Source organism: Ictidomys tridecemlineatus, chromosome 1 (assembly GCF_052094955.1).
Source record: "Ictidomys tridecemlineatus isolate mIctTri1 chromosome 1, mIctTri1.hap1, whole genome shotgun sequence".
NCBI lineage: Eukaryota > Metazoa > Chordata > Mammalia > Rodentia > Sciuridae > Ictidomys > Ictidomys tridecemlineatus.
In genome coordinates this window covers 218586830-218612657 of record NC_135477.1, presented here as the reverse complement: position 1 = coordinate 218612657, position 25828 = coordinate 218586830, and the positions used below count along the sequence as shown (strand labels likewise).

At 37.3% G+C, this 25828-nt stretch overlaps 1 protein-coding gene across 2 annotated transcripts in view; it reads left to right on the top strand.

Annotated features, from left to right (window-relative positions):
• The window catches only part of Rab3c (RAB3C, member RAS oncogene family), a 255376-nt gene that overhangs the window by 9013 nt on the left and 220535 nt on the right, over positions 1–25828 (top strand). For both annotated transcript variants that reach the window (XM_021722508.3, XM_021722507.3), the window contains exon 2: positions 16344–16571. In XM_021722508.3, the coding sequence (XP_021578183.2) occupies positions 16344–16571 (228 nt within the window). The remainder of the gene's footprint in view (positions 1–16343; positions 16572–25828) is intronic.

The following is a 25828-nucleotide window of genomic DNA, read 5'->3' as shown; positions in this document are numbered from 1 at the left end:
ATTCAATTTCTTTGATATAGTAACATTTTTATATCTATCACTATTCATCTATGAATCTTTATCTTTCTATTTTCCTGTAGTATATATTATTAGGCTGAATTAGTCCCACGAGGTATCCATAGTATAACTCTGGAACATGTAAATAAACTACATTATATATCCAAAAGCTCTTAACAGATATAATTAATATAATGGAGTTTAAAATAGGGAATGAACCCAGTTTATCTAATGGGTCCCATTTAATCACATGAGCTGTTAAGAGCAGAGAACTACCTTTGGTTGGAGTCAGAGAGGTGTGGCCTAAATAGAGTTTCAAGACATGAGAAATATAGTTGACTTGAAGATGAAGAAGACCTTTTATCAAGGAACCAGGACCTCAGTCCTGTCATCACAAGTGACTTAATTATGCTGACAGCTTAGTTTGGTGGTAGAACTTTCCCTAGAGCATCCAGATGAAAAGCCAGCCCAGCCAATACCTGGGCTCAAGCCTTGTAGGGTCTTAGAATAATGAACACAGAACCCAGCGAAGAAGTCAAGCCATGTCCAAAAGTCTGGTTCAAAACATAATAAATGGATGTGGTTTTAAACAGCCATTATGGTAGCTATAGAAAACTAAAGATGCATTTATACGTTTTTTTCTATTTTATTGTGAGTTAGTTTTGTAGGTTATCTTTTCTCTTAACTTTCCAATTAAGTTGTTCAAGGTATTTTTATTTCCCTCTTAATTTCTTTAGGATCTATAATAAAATCTTCTTTCTCATTCTTATTACTGCTAATTTAAAATTTCTCCCTCTTTCAGTTGTTAGTTTTACTAGATGTTTATCAAAATTATTAACATTTTCAAATAACAAACTTTTGCCTTTAACTTTTCTGTTGTTTATTTTGTATTTGTATTTTTTTCAATAATGGAGTTCTTTACCCTGACTTTACTAGAACTTTATTTAGCTTTTCAAGTAAAAATTTAGACCACTGATTTTAAATATTTCTTTTCTTGTAACGAATATAAGCATTTAAAATGTTCAGTTTTCCTCTATATACTACTTTATTTGACTCCCAAATGTCTGAATGTAGTATTTGATTATACATCCCTTCAAATTATATGCTCATTTCCTTGGGATTTTTTTTAATGCATGGGTTTATACCTGTGGTTAATTTCAAAATTCTTGAGTATTTTCAATTTTATTGCTACTAGAGAACATACTCTGTAGGATTTCAATATATTGAAAATTTTAAGCATGTTTTTTAGTCAGCATGTGGTCTCATGTCATGCAGTCTGTGTGCACTCATGTGGGCCACAGTTGTGAGGTGTAGTGGCCTTTAAATGTCAATTAGGTCACGCTGTTGTGTGCTGTTGCTAAGATCCTTTATATCCGGATTCATTTTTAGTCTATCTATTCTCTTACTGAGAAAAAGGTTTTCAAATTTTAAACTATATCAATTTTTATGTTTCTTCCATTGATTCTTTTAATTTTTTGCTTCTTCTATTTTGAAGCTCTGTTAGCAATTGTACACTCATTTGTAATTGTTGTGTCTTCTTGAAGGATTTTTCTTTTTGTTATTGTGAAATAACTTTCTTTATATCTGGAATCTCTTCTTTACCTTAAGTCTACTGGGTTTGACATTGATAGATACCGTAGCTTTCATAATACTGTTTTCATGGTATACATGAATTTTCATATTTTACTTTTAATTTGTATGTGTCTTTAGGTGTAAAGTATATAAGTCTTATGATCAATCTATAGTTGAACCTTGTATTTTTAATCCAGTCAGGAGAAGTTCAGTCTTTCGATTAAAATTTTGATTCAATTTATATATTACAATAGTCATTGAGGTTGCATTTAAGTCTACCATTTTGCTATTTGTTTAAAATTTATTTTATTTGCTATTTTTCCCTCTGTTTTTTTCTTTCCTCTCTTCATTTTGCTTAATTAAATATTTGTGAATATTTTAGTTCCTGTTGGCTGTTTTGAATATATGCCTTTGCATTTTAAGTATTCATTCAAAGGATTATTATATGCATCTTCAAGTTGTTATGCTGTCTATCTAGACTTAATGTTATATTAGTCATATAAAATAAAGTGACTTTGCTATGATATTATTTCATGTAGCTCATCCTTTCTGGAATTGTTGTAGATTTACACTGGCATTTACTATAAATCCCCATTACAGTTTCATAATTCTAACTTTAAACAGTAATGTGTATTTCCTATTAAGAAAAGAAATATATATGCATACATATTTATTTATATTTGTCTACTTCCTGTTTTTTCTATTTACTCTTCCGTTGATCTGAGTTTCTGTATAATGTCATTTTCCTTCAACCTAACCTACTTTGCTTAGCTATTCCCATAGTACAGTTCTGCTGCCAACATATTCTCTGAGTTTTGGTTTATTGGATAATTTTTTTAAAAAAATTTCCATCTTATTTTGAGTAAAAGTGTCACTGCATATAAATCTTCTCATGATTTTTTTCTTCCAGTACTTTAAATACATAATTTTATTGTTTGCAGGCCTCTGTTGTATTGCAAAAGCTTCTGCTCTTCTTATTATTCATAATACTATGTCACTTTTTCCCCTCTGTTTTCAAGATTTTCTAACTTTGAATTGTAGTGCTTGGACTGGGATATGGATAGATATAGTTTTCTTTAATATTTAGTTATCTTGGAGGGTTGAATGAGCTTCTCAGACATGTAAGTTCATCCTTTTTTTTTGCCAGCTTTGAAGCACATGTAATTACTATATTTTTAAGTAATTTTTTTCATCCCCGTATTCCCTTCTTATCCTTCAGAGACTCCAACTGCATATGTATTAGAGTTCTGATGTTATTCTACAAGACTCTGAGGCTCTGATCACCTCCTCTAGGTTTTTCTTTCTGTTAAGTTGTATGATTTCTATTGCTGTGTCTTCAAGTGCAGTGAATCTTTGGCCTTCTGCAGTCTTTTATTAAGCCTATCCAGGGATTATTTATTTCAGATATTTTACTTTTCCTTTTAGCCTCATTATTAGCTCCTTTTACAGTAGAAACACGTTGCCAAGAAAATATAGATATTAGCTCTTGGAATGAGAGATTTGAATATTGGAAGATTTTAATGATACCCATTTATAGTATTGTGCAGAAACCAAGAAGACAAATGATTAACTAAGCTTCTTATAGGAAAGGCAAAATAGAAATGTAAAATAATAATTCCAGTGCTTTGGATAGTCCTTGTAGATTTTCTTTGGCAATGTTTATGTTTGCATTCAAATCTTTATCATTTAATTATATTTCTATTGATTATTTTTTTCTGTGATACTTTTGTGCCTTTAAAATAAAAATTGTTATCCTTCAAAGGAAACAATCAAGAACATGAAGAGAAAGTCTACAGAATGGGAGAAAATCTTTGCCAGGTGCACCTCAGATACAGCATTAATCTCCAGGCTATATAAAGAATTCAGAATACTTAACATTAAAATAAGAAATAACAAATAAATTGGCAAAGGAACTGAACAGGTACTTCACAAGAGAAGAAATACCATCTGTCAACAAATTATGAAAAAATGTTCAACGTCTCTAGCAATTAGAAAAATGCAAATTAAAACTACACTGAAATTTCATTTCACTCCAGTCAGAATGGCAAATATCAAATATACACAAAACAAGAAATGTTGGTGGAGGATTTGGAGAAAAAGGTACACTCATATATTGTTGGTGGGACTACAAATTGATGCAAACACTATGGAAAGCAGTATGGAGATTCCTTGGAAAACTTGGAGTGGAACCATTATTTGATCCAGTTATCCCACTCCTCAGCATATACCTAAAGGTATATGTATAGTATAGTATAGTATAGTGACTCGGCCATATCGATGTTTAGAGCAGCTCAATTCATAATAGCTAAACTATAGATTCAACCTAGATGCCCTTCAACAGATGAATGGATAAAGAAAATGTGGTACATATACACAATGGATTATTACTCAGCCATAAACTAGAAAATTATGGCATTTGCTGGTAAAAGTATAGAACTGGAGACTATCATGCTAAATGAAATAGGCAATCCTCTAAAACCAAAGCCAAAATATTTTCTCTAATATGTGAATGCTAACACACAATAAAGGATGGGAGGTTAGGGAAGAATAGAAGTACTTTGGATTAGACAAAGAAGGAATGAAGAGAAGTACTTTGGATTAGACAAAGGGGGAGTGAAGAGAAAGTAGGAGAATTCGAATAGTAAAGACAGTAGAATAAATTGGACATTATTTTCCTGTGTTCATATATGAATACATGACTAGTGTAACTCCACATCATGTACAACCACAAGAATGGGAAGTTATACTCCATGTTTGTATACTATGTCAAAATATATTCTACTGTCATATGTAACTAAAAAGAACAAATTAAAAAAACCATTCTGAGCTTTAATGCATTTTTTTGAAATTTGAGCAAGTTGCAAAATTGTAAAAGTAAAATAATTTTAATAATTACCATCTCTTGCCAACTTATATCTTCCTTAGTAGTTTCAACTCTGCAGAATTCAAATGCCTATCCAACACCATTAGTTTGAAGTGTCGTGCTAGTTCAATGAAGTTATGAAGTATTTTTCTAGACTCTAAACATTGAAGCTATAGAAGCTTCTAAATGGCCTCTAAATAATGGTAAAAAGATTAGATCAGTAGCTTCCTGAAGCACTTTCCAGCCAACTGATTGGATTAGTATGGCATTAGGAACTTAGGTCAACCCTTATGCTGTGTGTGTTTGGGTTCCTGAGAAAAATCTGGAATGATAGCCACTTACCTCTCAAAATCTCAGCTTTTTATGTCTAGAAAGAAAAATTATACTCTAACCTTAAGAGATAAGGCCATGTGGCTCCCATCAATTCTTTGCTGCTCTTAGTTTTAACTCTAGCCCAGTGTAGATTCATGTCTGTTGTTAGTCACCCAGTGACTCAGATGCTCATCTGGTCTTGAACTAGAGAAACCTGTAAACCACCACTGATGAATAATTTCTGCTTATATGGTTATAGCCCAAGGAGCCTTAAAGAGCTTGAAGAAAGGTTTCATTAAGTACCAACTGGCAAACTATGATTCTTCAATGACACTGTCTATTGCACTAAAAATAAAAGATGGATGTTCTTTTGAATGTTTGAGTCACTGAACACCTGTCTGAGTGGCGGGACTGATGAAAAGGAGTAACAGAAACAGCACACCTGTGGATGTGAATGCTCTTTATAAATGTTCTTTATAAACCCATGGCTGAGTTTTTTTTTTTTGTAGTAAATAATTGTAGCAGTAGTTTTTAAATGAAAAGCAGGGATGATTATCCCTAGAAAATTGGCTCTGAAAGTCTAATCGGTAGACTCATACAATCTGGAGACACAAATGCAAATATGTGGACTAAAAAGCACCAAGTTCCCTATAAATGGTCTAGATATCTACTTGTCTCATAAATGTGTGGACAACTGGGTCTTGCCCTGATGAACAGAAAAAAGAGGAGAGAGATCAAGATCCAGAAGAAGTGTTCATAGAAAATTCTTAGAAGTATTTTTCAGGGGTTCACATATTTTTAAAGTATGTTTTAAAGTATGAAACTTAATGTTTTGAAAATATCTAAAAATAAAAGTGTTTTGGGAAACAAATATATCAGTAATGAAATTTAGAGTTATTTTCTCCTCACTAGGAACTTGCAGAGTAATTTTAGTAGTTTTTTTTTTCCCCTTTCTTTCTTTTTGTACCAGAGATTGAACCCAGGAGCACTCAAATACTGAGTCACATCTCCAGTACTTTAATTTTTAAAAATTTTTGAGACAGGGTCTCACTAAGTTGCTGTGGCTGACTGAACTTGCAATCCTTCTGCCTCAGCTTCTCGAGCCCCTGGGATTACAGGCGTGTGTCACCCTCACTATGTGTGTTTAGAAGAGGTTTTGCTCATATTGTTGACATCTTATTTTCTTCTCAAAGATATTCTTATAAGACATTTTCATCATTTTGTGGTTGGTCTCAGTGTGAATACTCGCCTCCTTCAGTTGTGCTTTCTAATGAAGTAAAGGAAGGTAAAATACAATTCTGTTATTGAAAAAAAATAGACTGCTGATAAGTCAAAGCCACTTTCTGCAGAGTTAAGTAGAGCAGAGTTGCATATGCTTTTAGAACATGATGACTATGTCTTTCTTGGTCATATCTTCTCCTAGTCTGATAAGGTGCTACATGGGTCCTCAGAAGGTTGTCTCTTACCAGAATAGAGGTAATTGATGAAACATGTTTCACAGAATTCAGCTCCTCTAGCAGGGGGGCCTCTGTAGGGTGTGGCATTTCCCTGTTAGAGTCCACATGATGATAGTGAGCTCTGCTGTCACTGTGCTGAATACAGCACTTTAGGATCCTATTTCCATTACCCCAGGACCTTGGTTTAAATGTCAGATTACTCACTCTCCTCACATATAGATCCCTGAGCATTGACCTACCCTGGCCTACATGTGGATGTTTGTGAATTCCAAGCCTGATGGATCAAAAGGAGCTTTGAAAATTACTGATTTCTGGCTCCATCCAGAATATTTCAATTGCAGAATTTGGGTAGCATATTTTATGTTTGGGAATCTTGGATCAAGTATCCCCTAAAAGCATTTAGTTTTGTATTCCTGAAAAAAAAAATCAAACTAGAAAAACAGGTACTTGGGAACATGATGTCTGATATTTCTTGCTGCCAAGAAATGGTGAGGAAGCTTATGTGTATTTTATCCTTATCCACAGGAAAAATTTGGAGGGATTCTTTCCATTTTGATGCTGAGAGAGGCCCTTTCATTTTATAAATTGGCATATGCATAAAGAAAGTGTGAATGTCAAATATGTTTGATGGTTTTTCTTGTGTTTTAAATTTAATTTTGTTTTTTCAAAGTCACATATGGAGAAAATGGTTGCTTGGCTTTTGGGAGAGATGTGGGAGTTGGACTTTCAATCAATCTCCAGTATATCTGCAGCAGACACAGCTGGGATGACCAAGCATTCCATCCAGCTCCTTAGTTTTAGCACTGGAAGACCAGATGTGAAATCCTCAGGCCCAGGAGAACTAGGATTCTTGGCCATCCTAGCCACACTCTGTTGCCGAGGCACTTAGTGTCTCCAATTACAAAGCCCTTCAAGGTTCTGCAGAATCAGGGTTCCTATGGGCTTCTGCAGCAGATTTAGGATTTCACTTTTTCTAGTTCATTCAATTCTAGATCCCAACTCTCTTTGACCTCTCTTTTCTGCTCTATCTAGTATTTGCCCACAAGGATTTCTGCTTTTATGAAAAACCATTTATCAGGGTTGTAGCTCAGTGGTAGAGTGCTTTGGTTAGCACATGTGAGGCACTGGGTTTGATTCTCAGTACCACATATAAATAAACAGATAGATAGATAGATAGAGGTTTTGTATCCACCTACAACTAAAAGTATATTTAAAAAACCATTTATCATTGTTTTTGAGGGATTTGGAGAAAGAATGAAGGTAACCACTGTGAATGTTAGATTATATAAATATGTATGTATATATGCACACACATATACTTTATATATACGTATAAAATCATATATATGAGTTCCAATTTTGAAATACTGATATAGTGTCGATTTTGGTGATTTGCTGAATTATCAGAGGTTGGGTTAAATTTTACCTAAAATCAACTCCAAGGCTTTATGAGAGGACAGTGTCCCCCAGTACTGTGAGTTTCTAGGGATCCTTTTCTCATCATATATTACCTGGATTCTTTCTCTTATTACTACAAACATAAAACTCAGGTCTTTTTCAATTTTTACAAATTTACACTTAAACTCATGGGTTTCATGAGTTTAGTAGGTTTTATGGTTTAGATATGAAGTGTTCCCCAAAAGTTCATGTGTGAAACAATGCAAGAAAGCCCAGAGGTGAAATGATTGGGCTTTATAGCCTAAACCTAATCAGTGTATTAATCCCTGATAGGGATTAACTGGGCAGTAACTGTAGTCAGGTCGGGTAAGGCTAGAGGATACTGGTCATGCCTTTGGGTTATATATTCAGTCCCTGATGAGCAGAATGTTCTCTCTGCTTCCTTGTTGCCACATCCTGAGCTGCTTTCCTCTCTCAGACTCTCTGCCATGATGGTCTGCCTCACCTTGAACCTAGAGCAATAGAGTTGTCTCTCTATGGACTGAGACCTCTAAAACTGTGAGCCAAATGAACTTTTCCTACTCTAATTGTTCTTGTTGGGTCTTTTGGTCGCAGCAATGAACAGCTGACTAAAGCAATAGGTTTTACTACTGGGTTCAGGCAGTGCCATACGAGAGGATCCCTCCCTCCTCTATGGCCTTTGCCATATTCTCCTTCCCTTAGCCTCTCTCGATCACAGAACATGTCTGTCTGCACATTGATCTTCCAGTGTCTCAGCTTCTGCCCTGGGAAGTATATTGATGAATGCTCTTTGTTGTCTATCATATCATAGTATGTGAAATTAAAGTATTAATTTCAGTAATTACAAAAGTCTACAGAATGGAAGTATTGGATGTCAAAACCCCTTGCCCTCTGAAATTAGGAACATAGGAGAAATATTTTCTGCAAAGCTGACCATTCTGTTTCAGAGAACAGCATTGGTGGGAGTTAGGACAAAAATAAATTCCCTGTGCATCATTTCAGTATAAGAAAGGAATATCAAAGATGATGATGAGACCTTTAATGAAGCACTTAACACAACCAAAAATTTTACTTTGTGATTAGCAGAAAAGTGCAGCCTAGAATACAAGATCAACAAACATGCTTAGGTTTACACAAGTAGCAACATAGCAAATATCAAAACTGGGATTCCTTTTCAGCCAGCCTGAGTGCAGAGTATACACTCTTTACCCACACTCACATCACATGAGAATATGGTGTGCTCTTTTTCACAGGTGTGTCTGCATGCATATAATTTTAGAACTGCTAGAAAACAGATGGAATATTTTGTTTTGTTTTGAACTTCTTTTCATTCTGATTTATAAGGCCTAGGTGATGATCATCAGCATCCCAGGAATGGAATTATGACCTTCTGGCTTTAGCATCTGAGTATGTATAGAAGCTGGTATGTCATCACTGTCTTCAGAACAGCATTGTCACCATCCTGGGACTCTCCTAGCCACTGTGCTTCCCTTCTGAGCAGTCTTTACTTACTGCCTTCTCTCTGAGGTCTGGATGCCCTTTTACCCCATTGCTGCTCAGCCCCAGTGCAGACTCTTTCCCAGTCTGAAAACTCTGTAGAGCCAGACCAGGAGTGAGCTATAGTATGTACTGAGAAAATACTAGTCTTTGATATTAATAGGAAGGGTTTTTACATGGTTTGTAACTTTATTTTTTTCTTGACACTCTTGAAGTATACATCTACAGATTTCAAAGCAGATCAGTAACCATTATAATACATTAAAACACACACACACACACACACACACACACACACACAGTCCCTAACTTATGATGGTGTGATTTACATTTTTTTTTTTTACTTTGTGATAGTACAAAAACAACATGCATTGAGTAGGAACTGTACCGCAAAATTTGATTTTTGATCTTTTCTTGGGCCAGTGACTCATGATGCTGGGCAGCAGCAGCAGCGAGCCCTGGTCCCCAATCATGAGGGTAAAATTACTCCACATTGTTCTGCATTGCCAAGTGGGTTCAGTGTGCTAAATGCATTTTCAGGTGTATCAGGACATGTTAACTTGAGGAGCATCTCTCTCTCTCTTTCCATACACACATACGTATGCCTGTTCACTCATAAGCACACACACATATGATTTAGATCATGGCTCTTCAACAAAAGAAATGAAGGCTTTCTAGAAGCAGAAAGAATTTCTCTTGTCCCTTCCAATATTCTCCTCTGTGCTCTGAGTTTCAGACTTGTTAATCTGTTGAAGAGCAGAATGGACTAGCTGAGCCTGTCTGTGGCTAACTCTTATAGAACACACAGAGTTCAGGCAGTGAAGGCTCAGTACACAGGCTGAGAGGAATGAAGATAGTCTATTGAAAAACAAGGACCATTTTCCTTTAGTGTCCTCTCCAAGTCCTTTAACTTCTTTAAAGTGGGGATGATGACTCGAGTTTGTATCTAAAGAGCTCAAAAGTCATCACTTCAGTCGTCACGTAAGAAAAAAACTGAACAAACTGGAAAGCAAAATTCTTTGAGCCATCAGAGAACTGAAGTCTTTAGGCAAAAAGCTGCCCCTCAAAAAAAATTTTTTTTTTTTTGGAGAGACAAGAAGATAAAGAGAACCACATTGAGCAGAGCAGAAACTTCCATGTGAACCATTCTCAGGTTAGGAAATCTGAAATTATAGTTGATGAATCACTTGCTGATCATGGTGGGCAAGTCTGTGATGGAAAAATTCCAAAGGTGTTCCAATCTTAGGGGGCCCCTTGACACTTTTGCGAATTTTACCTTTTAGAACCTCACCAGGTTCTCAGAGTGAAGACCAGAGAAGAGTCTCCTCATGGTTCCAACAGAGAGAAAGGGAAAAGTAGCCAGTTTGAAATATGCTAGAGCACTCAAAATGTGAATCCCATTCATTAGACCTGTTAGGATAGTGAAAGGATTGGGGGTGACATGTGTATTAAGCCCAGTGCCTGTGAGAGCTGTGTTGCTTTTATAATTTAACCATTTTCTTGTACTAATGATACCTTATCCACATCTACTAAAGAAGGTATACATAAGATAGAGGTCCACAGAGAGGCTTAAAGGACAACTATGAAAGGGGAGCTTTAGGAATACTTTTTAAAGGTGTGATGATTTGCATGTTGGAAGAATTACCATCATTTGGCACACCATCATGTGCAGTCTCCTGGGAGTCCTGTGAAATGCTTACTCATTCTCTGAGAAAGAAGCAAAGGTGATTTCTGAAGGCTGACCTACTTTTTCAGGCCATTTACTTCAGAAGTCAGGGTTATGGTTTAAATCTTCCAAGTCTTGGCCACTTCCCCTTCTTGGGAATGCATCCTCTCAGCTGGATGGTGACTTGTTAACTGTGACCTTAGTAGGTCTTACTGCTTCTCCGCTGGCTCCTGCCAGAGCAGACAGTAGCAGACACATTGAGACATTGCTGGCTGAAGACTGCAGACAGCGCTCCAAGGTTTCAGTCCATCTCAGAAACACAGAGGGAGGCAGACAAACCTGTGTGCAGATGAGGACTTTGCCAGAAGAAACAACCTGGGGTCCAGATGACAGATGTTTGGAAGTCCTACTATTAATATTTTCCTTCTTGGCTTTAAAACTTTAGTGTTTGGATCTCTCAGGAATAATTATTATATTTTCCTTCTTCCCCAGATGTTAATGATTGAGATTTAAAACTACGATGTGTCTAAACTTCCAATACCTATGTCTCATTTTTACTTTGATCCTTGTAATTTTAAAGAATTACACTTTTTTTTCATATTTTTTCTCCCTTTGGATAATTTACCCTTCTTCCTCCTCCTATTCATCCTCAGGCTGTTGTCTATAGTCATAGCTGAACATGGTAAGTTTCAAATGACTTCTTTTTCTTTTTCTTATTAGATCCACAAAATGGCTTAGTATAGTTTAGATGCCTTTCCACCCACTGGCCCCTATACTGAGGATGGAACCCAAGGCCTCACGTGTGCTAGGAAAGTGCCCTACCACTGACCTATATCCCTAGTACTTTAGATTTTTAAGGACCCAAGTGAATTCCTTAAATTAATCATTTCCCCTTAGTTTCAAAAGCAAATGTCAAAGTAGACTTTGGTTGTATGTATTAGTCAGAGGCGATCTCTGGTCAGTAGGACTTTGTCAGTAGGACTTCATCAGTACGACTTCTGGAGAAATTAGAATTGAAATTTAAAATGGCACTTCAGTAAGATGCCTGACCTGTTAATGAACCTGAAACAACTGCACGGTTGCTTTCCAAGGCAGTGAGTGACTCTCACAAGTTAAGGATGAGCTGCAAACATTCTGAATTCTGAAATGACATATTGTGGAACTCTCATCTATAGGTTCATATATTCAACAGATTAAAAAGCTGATGGTGATCACCATTTTGATGAAGGTCTTAGATGAATCTATAAAATACATATCGATAAAATTTAGGAATGATACAAATATGAAAGGGCTCATTAATATTTTTTGATGAAAAGGCATGAAATGATGAGATCAGAATTGAATTTTAAATTAAAAAGCAAGCATAAATATAAATAGGTTACATATAAAGGTCAACACTTCCATACGAACAGTAACTTTCCAGTTGTGACCTGAGAAATGGGGAGGCCTGTGTTCATAGCAATTAACATGAAAAACGAGCTGTCACTTTAGGAGACTTTACTGTCAATCCAAGGGTGGTGAGTACTCATTGTACTCTGCATTGACCAGGTAAATACCTGGAACATTGTGACCAGTCATGGGTGCCACACAGGGGAGTTGGACACTCTGGAGGGATGTCAGTTTTAACCTGGTGGGATGTGTGGTAGTTTTCAGATACACCCTGAGTGGGGAGAAGAGCTAATGTAGTTGGTGTCATCTAAGCAGGAGGAGGGAAAGCTTATGGAACCATGATTGGTTCAATAGATCCCTGATGGTCTCTAGGTGTCAAAGGAATTGACTCTCTTAAGTCAGAAGGCAGCATCTAGAACACATTGGTGGAGGATACAAGGAAGTCTATCTTTACTATAAGAAAGAACTTTGTCATCGTGGTAGCTGTTCAGCAGGCTGCTTTTCAACATGGTGAACCTCCTATCACTCAGTATGGAGGGCGGGCTAGCACTCTGACTTGAGATGCTAAGATGCTGTGAAAGGGCCTCTTTGTTAAGATCTTTCACAGATCAAACTCCATGATAACTTTCATTTTTGAAATTCAAGATTAATGTTATTTCAAGAATTACTTTTATTGATCTTTTGTGAAATGTGATTTGCTCTTTGTGAGATGACTTTATGCCTATTCATGTTTTCACATTTCAGCTATATTTTCCCATAAAAATTTGATAATGTTCACATAACTTAGTATTGAGAGGTTGCAGTAAGTTTGCATTGTGACTGTCCTTGAGCCCCTTTGACATTCATATGCTGTCAAATTGCTTCATTTGTATTCTCAGCAAGATTATGACTGTCTCTCCATTTTCTGGGTGAGGATTTATTTCATTATTCTGAAATTTACAAAATGAGCATGCATTCCCAATTCACATTTTTGGCCACTCGTGCATCTTATTAGGAATACAAATTCATTTTCAAATAGTGAAAACAAACAAACCAATCTACAAAAATGGTCTTCAAGAATTAGTGGGTTAGTAAATTCTTCTAATTAGTCCTTCAAAGGCTTTTACCCAAAGAGGATTCCTCGGGATACACATCTCCAACGGTTCCATCTCCCTCATCTTGGACACCCTCTTATGCTCTCATCACATGATTTTCTACCAATACAGAAAGGTATATCAGCTCTCAAAATTGCTGATTTTGCTTTTCTAGTATGTTTCTCTCCATCTGTATCCCCACAATTATATTTTAAAAAGTCCATATATTGATGATGCCTGTATGTCTTCAGCTTGGGAATCAATCTAATTTTTTGGAACAGAACCTGGTTAAATGCAACAGTCTTCATCACATTTTTTAAAAAAGCCACCTGGAAATCCACAGGCCTCAGTTGGAATATCACCTCAGGGTCATGGAGTGCAGGGTATCGTAGGCTGAGTATATGAGCAGCCCTAAGAAATTCAAGCATTATCTTTTCTGACTGCAGCTTAACTGAACATTCTGAATCCAGAATCTGGAATTTAGGCTGAAAAAAATGTAAAAGGACCTTCTTAATGAAGTCCATTTGCAGGCCTGTTGATTTAGATACTAGCTCCTACAGTGAGTATTAATTGGTAAAATGGATATAACTGCAGGAATGACAGTGACAAACGAAGTAGGTATCTGGCTTTCAGGGCATCAGAAGTCATCAGAGTAAAACTCATTGTTCAGACCGATAGTCAAGCATTGTAGCTGCATTTGCCCTTGTTTGGCTACCTATGCTGGGGGAGTTTACCTTAGCATATGGGCTGCTGTTATGGCAAACAGGGTGTAATATCTGTCTGTTTTAGATGTCGTTTGTGCCCAATAGCAAACACTTTTCACAAGTTGTCATAATTATTGAATATAGTATGATTGCATGGATTTAAAAAGAGAAATACTTAAGCTTATATTTAATAAGAAAATGTTAGTCAATCAAAATGTATTCTCTCTCTCTCTCTCTCTCTCTCTCTCTCTCTCTCACACACACACACACACACACACACACACGTATACTACTGATTTTAGACAGCTGCTGTTATCTTAGATGAGCCAGCCTGAGTACTATTAGCTGTTTCTAGTATTTCACCATCTTCTGGGGCATCTTTTGCCTTCCTACTACCTGAATCAGTTCATTTTTTTTTAATTTTTAAAAATATTTTTAGTTGTAGATGGACACAATACATTTATTTATTTATTTATTTATTTCTGTAGTGCCCAGGGTCCAACCCACTGCCTCCCACATGCTAGGCAAGCACTCTACACTGAGCCAAAACCCCAGCCCCTAATAGTCCCTCTTCTGTTACTATAATAAAATTCCTGATGCTAGGTACTTTATTTACAAAGAGGTTTGTGTATACTACCAGTTTGGAGGTCCAAGAGATAGCTTCAGCATCTGCTTGGCTCTGGGGAGGGCATTTTGGCTACATCAGAACATGGTGGATGAACCATGGTAGGAGTGCGTGCCGGAGTGAGAAATCACATGGTGAAACAGGAGGCCAGAGCAATTTAGGGGTCCAGTTTGCTCTCCTGGAAACTAGTCAATGTCCCTTGAGAACTACATTATTCCCTTCTGAGAGTCGTGATTTCCAATGACTAATGACCTTCTACTGGGTCCCGCATCTTAGAGAATTTACCATCTCAACTCTGCCACTTGGAGGACTAAGCTCCTAGCACATGACATTTGTGTAAACACTCAAATCATATCCAATCCATAGCTCTTCTAAAGGGAAGGACATAATTATTAATTAACTTTTAAAGAAACGAAAAATAGATGTCTAGCTTGATGTTATACAATAAAATTGTCTGCGACTATGCCAACATTTTGTACTTAAAGTATCTGATATAGTAGTTAACAGCCACATGTGGCTATCGTGTACTTCAAATGTGGCTCATGTGATTAAGGAAGTAAATTTTAAAATTTATTTAATTTCAACATAATTTAAATAGTCATATGTGACTAGTGGCTATCATACTGAATAGTACAGCAATCCTCGAAGAATTCACAGCATCAGAAAATGTACTGAGGAAATGCATTAATCATCACTGCAATTCACCGTTTTGAAATTTCTACATTGAATTCAGTGATACTCAAATGTTATATCAGTTTTGCTAGATGTTAAAATCATTATTAATAAATAAAAATAACCCAATTAACTGAAGTATTTACAGTTAGTAAAAGACCATTCTATATTGTATACTGATTTGAAGATCTGCATAACAAATCTATCATCTATGATTTTCATAAGCATTTAAAATTAGATTTTTTTCCCCATATCTTGCAAGAGAGGAAAATGGTATGCCAATTTAATAAGAAAGCCAAAGTTTTAAGCCAATAAGTGGTAGAGCCAATGACTGGAGTCCAGGGAAGATTCAGCACTAATGCTTTTCACAGTGAATATTCCTCAACTGGTCTGGTAGAGCATGGTGCTCAGCAGAGTCAGAAACATGAACTCTGGCACCAGCTGCCTGATTTGAATCCTGCATCTACCACGTAAGCCTTAATTTTCTCATTTTAATATAGAAATAAGAAAGGCATCCACCTCACTGGTTTGTTATGAGGGTAAAGTAAGTTAACAACATCTGGCATATTGTTTAAACCATCAGAATTGCCTATCATTATTTTTAATTTGAAAGAGACTGTCCTTTGTAAAGATGCTGATTTGATATGATATTAATAGATGGAAAACTTTGGGTGTATTTTCCTAAGAAATAAGAGAGACTAATAATTTAGATAATTCAAGAAGAAACACCCTGCTGTTTAGTCACTTTGGTGTCTTCATCACTGAGATTGCAAGTTTCAGAGCACTCATGGTCTGACCGATTCCTCACATCTTTGCTTTTCATGTTACCCTTAGAGATGTCTCCTTTGGTGTCTTTGATTGGTTCTGAATGCTGAGCAGTGACAAGCACCAACACAGCTGGAAAGAGCTGTAAGGTTTGCAGTTCTGTCTTCCAGCAGGGAATTATTGCCATGGATACCAGCATCAGAGAAAGACTGGGGAGCACTATCCACTTGCCTCCTGAGTGTCTGACATCTGTTTCTGGCAAGGCCAATAAGGAATGTGCTAGTAGTTTATATCAAATGGGAGACTGATGCACACCTGTTTTTCCTCCACAGATGGCCTCCGCCCAAGATGCCAGATATGGTCAGAAAGACTCCTCTGACCAGAACTTTGACTACATGTTCAAATTGCTGATCATTGGCAATAGCAGTGTGGGGAAGACATCTTTTCTGTTCCGTTATGCGGATGACTCCTTTACATCTGCATTCGTCAGCACAGTTGGGATCGATTTCAAAGTAAAAACTGTATTCAAAAATGAAAAGAGAATCAAGCTCCAGATTTGGGTAAGTGACTTTGAACTGACAGTGTTCTTCAGTCTGGGGTGGTGGACATATAAGTGTGTCAGGGAAAAACTTTCTGCCTTTTTCTGTCTTCATGGGATCTGCGAGCTTTGATTTCTAGTTGCTTTGCGGTAGAACATTCTGTTTCAAAAACAGTAGGGTGACACCTTTTGAAGTCATGGAGAACAAATTATGCTTTGTTGTCAAGTAATGCTCCTTAACAGTTTTAAGAAGGAGAAAAAAGCTAAACTTATGTTGTCTTGTGGCAGAAGGAATACTCAGTGAGAAGTCCAGCTCCGCCTTTTATGAGCTGTGTGACCTCAAACAAGTCCGTGAGTTTTTCCTGTGACATTTCTACAGTCTATAAAATGGGCAATGCAGGTCTGACCTTTTAGGACCCAGGAAGTAGCCTGCCCTGGACATTGTAAAACAGAAGGTTAACAATCAAATTACAAGAAAAGCTGGGATCTGATCCTTCATAAAGTTCCTGCTCTGACTTTGTACATGGTCTATTTGTAGTTCACAAACTTTGTGTCTTCAACTCTAAAAAACTATGTTTTTACCCTCAAATGAAACAAAATAGTTATTTGAAACAGGTCATCTCTAGGTAGAAAATAGCCCACAAATTTTGAGAGCATTTGGCTAGATTTCTGCCTCCTTTCACTGCCTGAAGAAGATCAGATGTTTCTTAATTAAATGGTTGAACTAAATTTAGGAGACGCATGAGAAAAAAAAAAAACAGAAGAAAAATATATCTGGGTAATAAGTCCAAGGTAATATAAGAGATGAAGTAAAACCAGATCGGTGACAACACGAAGGGTTTAAGTAGTAAATATTTTATGGACTCCAAAGTAAGTACTTAGACAAAATGTTTTTGCAGTCAGTTTTGGACCCCTTTTCCTGTTCACATGCCCCTCCACCACTCAGATGATTCCAGCTATAAATAGGCATTTCCTAAGAGGTGTTTACTCCCTCCTTCCAAGATACTACTGACAGCTACTACCATTTGGTGCTGGTTCCATGATGTAGGACTGATGGTAAGTCTTCTTTCTTCAATATGGAAAGCTTAAAGAGAGACAAAACTTAAGCTTTTTTTAAAAAATAAAACAGCCATTTATAAAAATATTTATATAAACAGAATGACCTTCAAATTTAATCACTAACTCTTTGTTAGTGTTTCACTTATTCTGACTCTGGAGCCTTGCAAGTCTAAGTGGAACTCATTAGAACTTGGACAATTGGGTCTCAGAGAGAGCACCTTCAAAGCTCCACCATCTCCTAATGTTTGAGAGGGTTTGTGCTTAGGAGCTTGACTTCAGTCAACATAGACACCAACCATACACCCCTGTGGATGGAGATGAAAAGAACCAAAGCAAATATTTTCACATTTGGGACCTGTTTTTGTTTTTTTCCCTTTTGAGCTTTAGGCAACCAAACATCATATGATAAATTTCATGATCAGATTTAAGAAAGGCCCGTTTACTCTCAGTATCTTTGGTGTATTTGGCAGCCACACATCTCTTAAATCCATTACAGTGTTCTTTCTACTAATATGAAAGAACAGTCATTCCTCTGGCTGAAAGCTTCTGTTTTTCTCTTCTCTTGTTTGTCTTAGAGATATTTTAAAATGTTGTAATCATTTAGACAAAACAACAACATGATGTATTCAACCAGTCTTATAATTGTTAGTAATTTTTCAATCTAGATTTTTTTTTAAGGTATGGGACTTTTTGTTTATTTAGTTTTTCTATGTGGTGCTGTTGATTGAGCACAGTGCCTCACACATGCTAAGCAAGTACTGTACCACTGAGCCACAACCCCAGTCCTCAATCTAGATTTTTGACAGAAATCTTTGTTGTGATGCAAAATTATCTATCCTTAATGTAAAGAAGATCATTTATCATAATTATGAAAATACTTTTTTTTAAAACATAGTGCTGAGCCAGACCAGGGCTAGTTTCATTCACTGTTTTGACACTGAGATTCAGGGATTTCTGTCAAAGCCTTCCTTCTCTGAGCTAACCACAGCCCGATTGGGACCCTCTAATTTCTTTTATTCTGTTACTTTCTCATGCTTCCCAGTTTCTGTAACTTCACACAATGCCTCTGATGTAGCATTCTCTTCTCATTTGTCTCTAATCCTCTATTTAACATTTTTTCTAAAACCTCTGTGTTTCTTCATAACTTAGGATCTCATTCCAGGACTCCTTCCGTTTTTCTGGGGACCCCCCCCCCCCCCCCGTCCGCCACACACACACCCTACTCAGGGTCAGTCACACACAAAGCTCTTAATGCACATGAATCTAGGGGAGTAAAAATTACTTTTATACTACTATCATTTGCTCTACTAGATTGTGAAATATTTAAAAGAAGTACTATACAAAGATTTTGGGATTATTGACCCTGTAGCATAGTTAGAAGGAAAGATTAATGTTTATATAACAATTATATATTTCTACAAACAGATGCCAAATTGCAGCAACAGTGTATACATCTATCAATTATTGAACAAACATTCTCCATGCCTTATCTCTTAATTCTCACAACAACCCAACTTTGTATTTATTATAATTTCTATTTTGCCTAAGAAATCTGAAGGTGGGACAAATTAAATAACTTGTTTAGGGTCATATCCTGTGAATGGTAAGAAGAGATTCTGGGATAGATCCATCATCATATGCCAGTTTTGGGTGTGTGCCCTTCACCACTGTGCTGATATGATTAAGAAGCCTTGAATACAGTAGTGTTTTATGAAGAGCACTTGGTCAGTATATCCTGGGATACTGAAAATATTTTTTGAAAGAGTCTGACTCTCTCAATGAATTGCAGCATTCAAGAGGAAATATAATAAGAAATTAACACAGTGGTATGCTTGCTTTTGATATAATGCATTTGTGCTGTAAAATATTTAGTTGAGTATAGTTATTAGTGCTTAACAAGTTTGACAAATCATTTCCTTGGGAACATGTTTAACACTGATGATTTGTTATCTCATTGTTTTATGAACCAATTAACTTCCCTTCCAAGCCTATAGTACTTTTACGCACTTACATTTTATTGTGTAACTAAGCTGTTAAGATGGTCACATCATTTTAGCCTATTCTATATTTCTTTATATATAAACTGTTTTGCTTCAATCAAGCAAAACAGTTTCATAGTATGAAAACCATCATGGATTAGTTCACTGTCTGATTACCTTTACCAAGATAGGTTGTAGATATTGATGTGATTTTGATAACTCTATTAATCTTTAATTAACTATAAATAGAAACAAGCTGGGCTGAGGTCATGGCTCAGTGGTAGAGCACTTACCTAGCACATGTGAGGCGCTGGGTTCAATCCTCAGCATCACATAAAAAATAAAATAAAGGTATTGTGTCCATTTATAACTAAAAAAAAAAAAAATAGAACCATGCTAGGAAACCAAGCTCTAGAGAAGTGAAGTGATGTGATTTTATAGTTAGTGCCAGAGCAAAATTTAAAATCTAGGCTTTTTGCTAAGTGGGCCAGTCTCATTTCTTCTACACCAAGATGACTCTTAAGGTAAATGCTATTCCTGAGAATTGATAAATCTCACATCCAGTTGCCAGCGGGATCTACTGGGCATAGAAAAATTAAACTTGAGGCCAGATTTCATATAGTATTTTAATATGTCAGAAAGGAAGAGCCTTTGGGAATACTCCCCTGGTATTTCTACCTTGATGGTTTGGTTTTTCTTCATGTGCTGCATAGAGATTTTCTGATTCTACAAACGGAACTACTGGAGTTTTCACCAGTCTGCCCTCCAACTAAAGCATTTTAACTGCTAGAAACATTTACATCTCTTCCTGGACATGTTATACCTCCTCTCTATGGTAGTTCATTACTACCTTGGAATAAACTTGTTTAGAGAAAGGTCATTCATCCTTCATTTGTACTTAGTTATTAACCTTGTATCCCTGCATGTTTATGGATCCCTCTGTCCTTTGCCATATTAACATTTCTTATCACATTTCTAACTTGTTATCATTTTTATGATTCACAGATCAAACATTTTTAAAATTTTAGATTCCAGTGTTTGGGCTAGTTCTTCATTGTGTGTATTTTTATGTGTGTGTGCATGTGCACTTCTTGCTGCTAGGAATGTATTAGAAATTTATGATGACTTTTCACTTTAATCATATAAAATATATACCTTGTATCTATAATATTTTGCTTGTAATTTAAGAAACAATTTAATAAAAGCTATGTGGAGTTGATTTCATCCCAAAGATTGAAAAACAGTATAGTAGTCATTGCTGTATTTATTTTCAGTGTCTAGATCAGTAGCACAAGAGAGGCTTAGAGAAATGCTGGCAAACTATGGCAATTATTGAAATTTGACTTTCTAGATGGCCAGATGTGACATTGTGGGTCCCTTGACTGAAATGACAATTTCCTTTGCTTAAAGAAAGGATGGATTTTTTTTTCTATTTTTCCTGTTTCATTGGGTTTATGCTCTTCAAATTCAAAACTCAGGGTTAACTCTAAGTAATGGAAAGTTCAGCCTGCAAAATATATAGTTCAGTTATAGAAATTAAAATAGGCAGGGGCAGGTCAGCAAAGGGAATTATTATTTTCTTAAAAATTAGAATAAGTTTTTATTGCTTTTGCTTTTTCCCATTCTCACTCTTGGCCACTTCTTGTCTTTTGTCTTCTTCTTTCCCTCTTTCCCCTTCTTCCCCTCATTTGTGAGCTCTGACCAGGATGAGTTATTGGGAAACTCACCCTCAGGATGTTCAGAGGTCAGAGCCATCTGATAGAGATGTTCACATTGTGCACTGGACAAGAGCATCAACCAAGGAGTCCAGTGTGCAGCTCTCCGGCCAGAACTCTCCCGGCTCAGCCTCCAGCATTTGTTTAGAGCTGTGCCTGTCTCCAGAAAGGGGTGCCTCTTCCTTTTCATAAAAATGTTATCTGTTCATTAGTTATGTGCTGACAGCTCTGCATATAACCAAAGGTGATTTAGATTCACGTAGCAACTACATACGAAAGCAGTGACTGTGTTAGAATCCAGTGAAAAGATAGTGTAAATTCACCCAGCAGAGAATAACAGCTTTGCTTCCCAAGTGGAGGCCTAGAGAAAGAGGGTATTTAAAAAATATGTTTTATTTCTTTTTAGGTATGGAAAGCCAAACAGATCAGGAAAGAACTGTTATTGAAATGATAGTTTGTTATATTCATGGATTGCAAAAGAAAGGTGCATGGTTAGGGTGCACGCAGGTGATCAGAAATTTCATGGTGATCGGAGGCAGGAACTGTGGAAAGGGGCTTCTGCTTTAGTCAGATTTTGTGTTGCTGTGACCAAAGGACCTAACAAGAACAACACAGAAGGGAAAAAACTTTTTCTTAGGCTTGTGGTTTCAGAAATTCAACCCATGGTTAACTGACTTCATACATTTGGGCCCAAGATGAGTCAGGACATCCTGATAGAAGAGCATGGCATAGGAAATCCACTCAGGACATGGCAAGAGCAGAGAGAGACAGAGAGAGAGAGAGAGAGAGAGAGAGAGAGAGAGAGAGAGAGAGAGAGAGAGAGAGAGAGAGAGATTCAGTCAAAATATAAACATCAAAGGCACACACCCAGTGACATACCACCTCCAGCCACACCCTGCTTGGCTAACAGGATCTAGTTAATCTATATCAGTGGCTTCATCCACTGATTAGGTTCTACCTCTCATAATCTGATCATTTCACCTCTGACAACTCTTACATTGTCTCACACATTAGCTTTTAGGGGCCACCTCCTATCTAAGCCATAATAATCTTATTTGTGATTTCTATAGGAAAGAATGGGAAAGGCAGGAAAGCAGGCTTAGGATTGGCTAGTTTGGCTGTCCCTAGTTGTCTAGTACATGGCCCTGGGGTGACAGGGCAAGTGAACAATAGCCCAGAGTATGAGAGCCCCACAGGGAGATGGTTTGGTTGGTTTGCTTTTGAAAAGCAGACCCTAATGAGTTGTATACTGTCTTTAGAATGACTAACCCAGAGAGAGCAGTTTACCTAGGGTCAGTAAGGCCTCAGTGTCAAAGCCTCAGAATAAAAAGTAAACAAATGGAAGACAAGATTAATACAGAACAAAGGTTTTCAGATCCCTGGGTCACTGACTCTACCCTGGAAGATGCTGTAATTCTGAACACTGTCATCACAGGCCCTGTATATTTCTGTTCTCAGTATTTGGGGTCCTAGAACCTTGGGTCAGGAAAAGATCTTACAAATGTGCTGGTCCAGCCCTGCCATTGAGTATCAATGATACTAAGAGTATCATTAATACGGGCAATGTTTATTGAACCATAAAGAATGTTCTTTATATGCATTTTTTTTTTAGAATTTATTTTTTTGGCACAACCAAATGGTGTTATAGGTATGTTTTATAGATGAGGAAAAAGAGAATCAGAAAGGGTACAAATGTTGTCCAAGGTCATAGCCAAAATATCAACAGCAGGTTCCCAACCCTCATGCTGTGTGCAAAGCCCCTGTACTTGATCATAGTACATTTGTTCAGGGAGGCCAAGATTTGTTGGACTCTTCAGGGGATCTGATATTAAATCCTGAACAACTTAATCCTAAGCAAATGCTTTTTCCACACTATGTAATTGCTCATTAGCTTTCAGTATTCCCTTATTATCTGTTCCAAGAAATTATTTATAGTTTGAGAAAAAAAGTCAGTTGGAGCTTACTCTCTGCCAGCAGGAACACTTCATGCATTATCTGTTTTGTGTTTAAAACACATAGATAGCCCAGTAGGATGGCCTCAAAAATTCTTCCTGTACATTGTGGAATGCCTATTTCTACTGTTGAGGAACTTGCAATAAAACCAAGAGTGTGGAGTACATGCAGGTGGGAAGATATTCGTGCTTGTAACCTTTGCATTCTGAGCTCATTTAGCGCCTGTCCACTGATTTCAGGGTGGTGTTCAAATCCTCCAGACTGTTTATAAGGAACCAACGTGCTCTGCCCAGTCTAGCTCCTTAAGAGAACCAGCGGAGCCAGTGACAGCTGCCAGGGCCTTTCTCAGCGCTGTCATTTGTATGCTCTGTTTCCCATCACGTTTCCTCTAACTTACCATCTGCTTCTCCTGAGAGATTGAGAAAGGCGAGATTTCTTTTCCCTTCTGAGAAGAAGCTGATACTGTGTGCAAAATATCAAGATGCATGAAACGACTCACTCCGCCAGGCAGCTGAGAGCTGCAACCGTTGCATCTCATTGTGTTGAAACCACTCTCCTCAGCACGGACAAAATAGAGAGGATCTTGAGGGCTTTGTTGTGGGACTAATAGAGCTTGCCAACTGTGTGAGAAGATGGGAAAACAAATGTGATGGAAAGGATCACCCAGTGGATCAGTGACCTTATTCTGCCAAGGAGTAGAGAGGCAAAGCGGCCAGAGCAAGGACTTAGAAGTCTGGTGATCCAGGGTCCAAAGGCTGTCCCTGATTTTCACTAGTTGGGTGACCTCAAGCCCTAACTTCTTGTTTTAGTTAGACTTTTCACTGCTGTGACTAAAGGATCTGACCAGAACAACTGTAAAGGAGGGAAAATTTATTTTGGGGTTTCACGGTTTCAGAGGTCTTAATCCATAGAAGGCCAGCTTCATTCTTCAGGGCTCCTGGTGAGGCAGATCTTCATGGTGGAAGAGTGTGGCAGACAGAAGCAGCTCAATGGTGAATAGGAAGCACACAGAGAGAGACTCTACTCACCAGATACAAATATATACCCAAAGCCATGTCCCAGTCCCCACCCACTCCAACCACAACCTACCACTTCAGTTACTACTGAGTTAATCCCTATCAGAGAATTAAGTCACTGATTCACTTAAGATTCTTACAACCCAATCATCTCTCCTTTGAACTTTCTTGCACTGTCTCACACATGAGTTTTTGGGGGATACCACAGCTACACCATAAGACTACTCCATACTTCTGTTTACTGATTTGTGAAGTGGGGAGGATATAACACCTACCCCATAGCTACTAAGTATTTGCTGTTATAAATAATTACTCTTAGTACAGTACTAGTCACAAGATAGGCAATCAACAAATGCTTACTTTCTTCTTTTCTCAAAATAGTTTCCCAATGGTAAGTCTTTAGTACTCAGTTTAGCAGTTAAATTGAATCAAATGCTTGTTGGGTTCCAGGCACAGTGGTAAGTGTTGGGGACACAACAATGAATGTGCTGGGTCTGCTGTTGGAGCCCACCATCCCATGGGGAAATTGAATTCCAGTTGCCGTTGTAAATGATCCAGAGTACCTGAGCACAGGAGGTGCAGGAAAAGATGCCCATCCTGTCCTGACTCCAGGCATCTTTCCCAGGGCATCCATATCTAAGCCAAGAACTGACCAATGAAAATGAACTATTTGCTTATTCAGGCAGCATTTATTGAGTTTTCATTGTATGTCAGACCCTGTGAAGGAATTTGGAATTGAAATTAAAACAAACAACAACAACAAAAAAAATCAGGGCTGGGGTTGTGGCTCAGTGGTATAACACTTACCTAGCACATGTGAGGCACTGGATCAGATCCTCAGCACTACATAAATAAAAAAATTAATTAAATAAAGTTATAAAACACATGTATACAAAGAAAGTAAACAAACAAAAACATACAGAGTGTCTTAAGTACCATGGAGAAATAACCTGTGCACTCTCATAATTGAAAAACAAGAGTATGGATGGGAAGAGCTGTCTTAGCTGATCAAGGGGGTTCACACAAGATGATACCTGACATGAGACCTGGAAGATAAGGAGTGAGGCTTTGTAGAATTGGGGTGAGCTGTCCTCTTGAATGGAGGAGAGAGGTTTTCTTTTTGACCATGAGAGTCACCTATGAGCACTTATTGCCTACAAGTACTTGCTTGTCAATTTCTGGCTTTCCTCCTATATTTCCATCCTTTTGAGCATGAGTAGATTTAGAATTACTGGGAGCTGAAGCTTTTACAGTTTGTTGGTTCATTTTAAGAAAAGAAATACAAAGGTATCTTTGGTAAAAGTGTCCAAAAGCAGATGACCACGTGAACACATTGTTGGGGCTCACTTAAAAGGAGCCTCAATCCCAATCTTCCCTCGGCTTCTTGGTAATTCATCTTCACTTTTGTGGAAAATGCCTGTCTGTCTGTGGGAACTGAAGAACATAGTGGGAGATGAGAAGCCCTGGAATGTACAGGAATGTACAGTGGGAGTGTGCAGGCAAAGGTGTCCACACAGTTGGACAAAGGAAGAGCACTGTGGCAGGAGACGGGACTCC